At 51.2% G+C, this 1,518-nt stretch overlaps 1 protein-coding gene across 1 annotated transcript in view; it reads right to left on the bottom strand.

Annotated features, from left to right (window-relative positions):
* Nucleotides 1–205: 205 nt before the first annotated feature.
* LOC104501683 (sodium channel protein type 8 subunit alpha-like) overlaps nucleotides 206–1,518 on the bottom strand; it is a 20,615-nt gene continuing 19,302 nt past the window's right edge. Inside the window, exons 18-19 of the mRNA XM_010145533.1 lie at nucleotides 715–869; nucleotides 206–549 (exon numbers count right to left, since the gene is read on the bottom strand). Coding sequence (XP_010143835.1) covers nucleotides 307–549; nucleotides 715–869 — 398 coding nt within the window. The 3' untranslated portion in view covers nucleotides 206–306. The remainder of the gene's footprint in view (nucleotides 550–714; nucleotides 870–1,518) is intronic.

Genomic DNA, 1,518 nt, shown 5'->3' with positions numbered 1-1,518 from the left:
TTAATAATGTTAACAAAGAGGGTGACACCAAGGAGCACCTGGTCTGCACAGGTTCTCCCACTGTTAACACCCTTCAGCAGCTCAACGTGTGGGCTGGCCTCTTCAAACCAGCATTTGCAGTGGAGCAAAGGAGCCGCGGGCCGGAAAACCCTCCTTTGTCTCTGCTGGGCAGGAATTCCACGGTCACACAGGAAACACCAGCAACACGCCAAGGCTCAAGGGTTTCATCCTTGTTTGGGAATCCTACAGATACCTGGGAGTGAACCCTCATTAAACACACAACTCAGGACCCCTCCAGAGAAAGCATCACCCCAGCATTCTTCTCACTGACATTTTTCCCAAGCAGAAGTAAGGAGGAGGGGAGAGGATACATACAGCCACGATGAGGAAATCCAGCCAGCACCAGGCGTTGGTGAAGAACTTGACGAAGCCGTACGCACACCACTTCAGCAGCATCTCCAGGATGAAAATGTACGTGAAGACCTTGTCCGCGTACTCCAGGATGGTCCGGATGGTTTTCCTCTGTTCTATGTAAATGTCCTCAAAAGCCTGGGAAACAACCAGGTGCTCGAGTCACCACACGGGTTTATTCCATAGCTCTCTGTCCTTACCCAGGAGCTTACTCAAACGATACCGAGATGAGGAGGGGGATTATGTTTCCCATACAGGTCCCCTCACAGCACCGGGCTACCCAGATTTCTGTGCTCCACTCACCAGAGCTCCACTGCTCAGCAGGATCATGAAGATGATGAAGGTCTCAAACCAATTATGCTCCACGATCAGAAAACAAGTCTTCCTCAAAGTCCACCAGGATTTCCCCAGCCCTTCCTCGATATTGACCTGACAACATTTGCAGCGCTGCACACAACCTGTGGCGGGGACAGTGCACGGGGGAGTGTGAGCTCAAACTTTGGACGGTGATTTAATGCAAAACCATAAAATTGTCACTGTCTGGAAGCAGTTTTGATGCCAACAATATTAAACGCACCGAGTTTCAGTTACAACTCCTGCGTTTCTGAGGATTTTATGGTGACTTTTGCCACGCCTGTATCCGGGCAGCTGAATTCCCATCGATTTGTGAACGGCTCGAGCTCGTTACAGGCGGTGAGGTTTCCACGCACTTGACAGAATAGGAGTGGAAAACTTGCTGAGAAAATAACCTTGAACCATTTAAAACAGCTCTGCCGTGGGAATAGCTGTAACGGATCAGTTGCTGAAAGACATTGAGGCCAGCGACAGAAGGGGAAAGAAACACCCGTCCAGAAGCTGGATTCTTCCGCTTTGGAGCGCTGAAGGCATCAGCTGCAGAGAAGATCAGCTCGCCCAGCCCACAGGGCACCTACGCCCTCCCAACAGCAACTGCATCCCTGAGCCCTTCACCCGGCAAGTTCTCCTAAACTAGTTCACCGTGGTGCAGGGTCCAAGAAGGGTCTCAAAATAAGCTGAGAGCCAGCCCGGATCCAGACTAAGACCCACCCTTAAGCTAAGCCTAGAGCAGTCAGTCCCCAAAAGAGCTCA

Source organism: Buceros rhinoceros, unplaced genomic scaffold (genome assembly GCF_000710305.1).
Source record: "Buceros rhinoceros silvestris isolate BGI_N320 unplaced genomic scaffold, ASM71030v1 scaffold32441, whole genome shotgun sequence".
Taxonomy (NCBI): domain Eukaryota; kingdom Metazoa; phylum Chordata; class Aves; order Bucerotiformes; family Bucerotidae; genus Buceros; species Buceros rhinoceros.
This window is presented reverse-complemented; position numbering and strand designations above follow the sequence as displayed.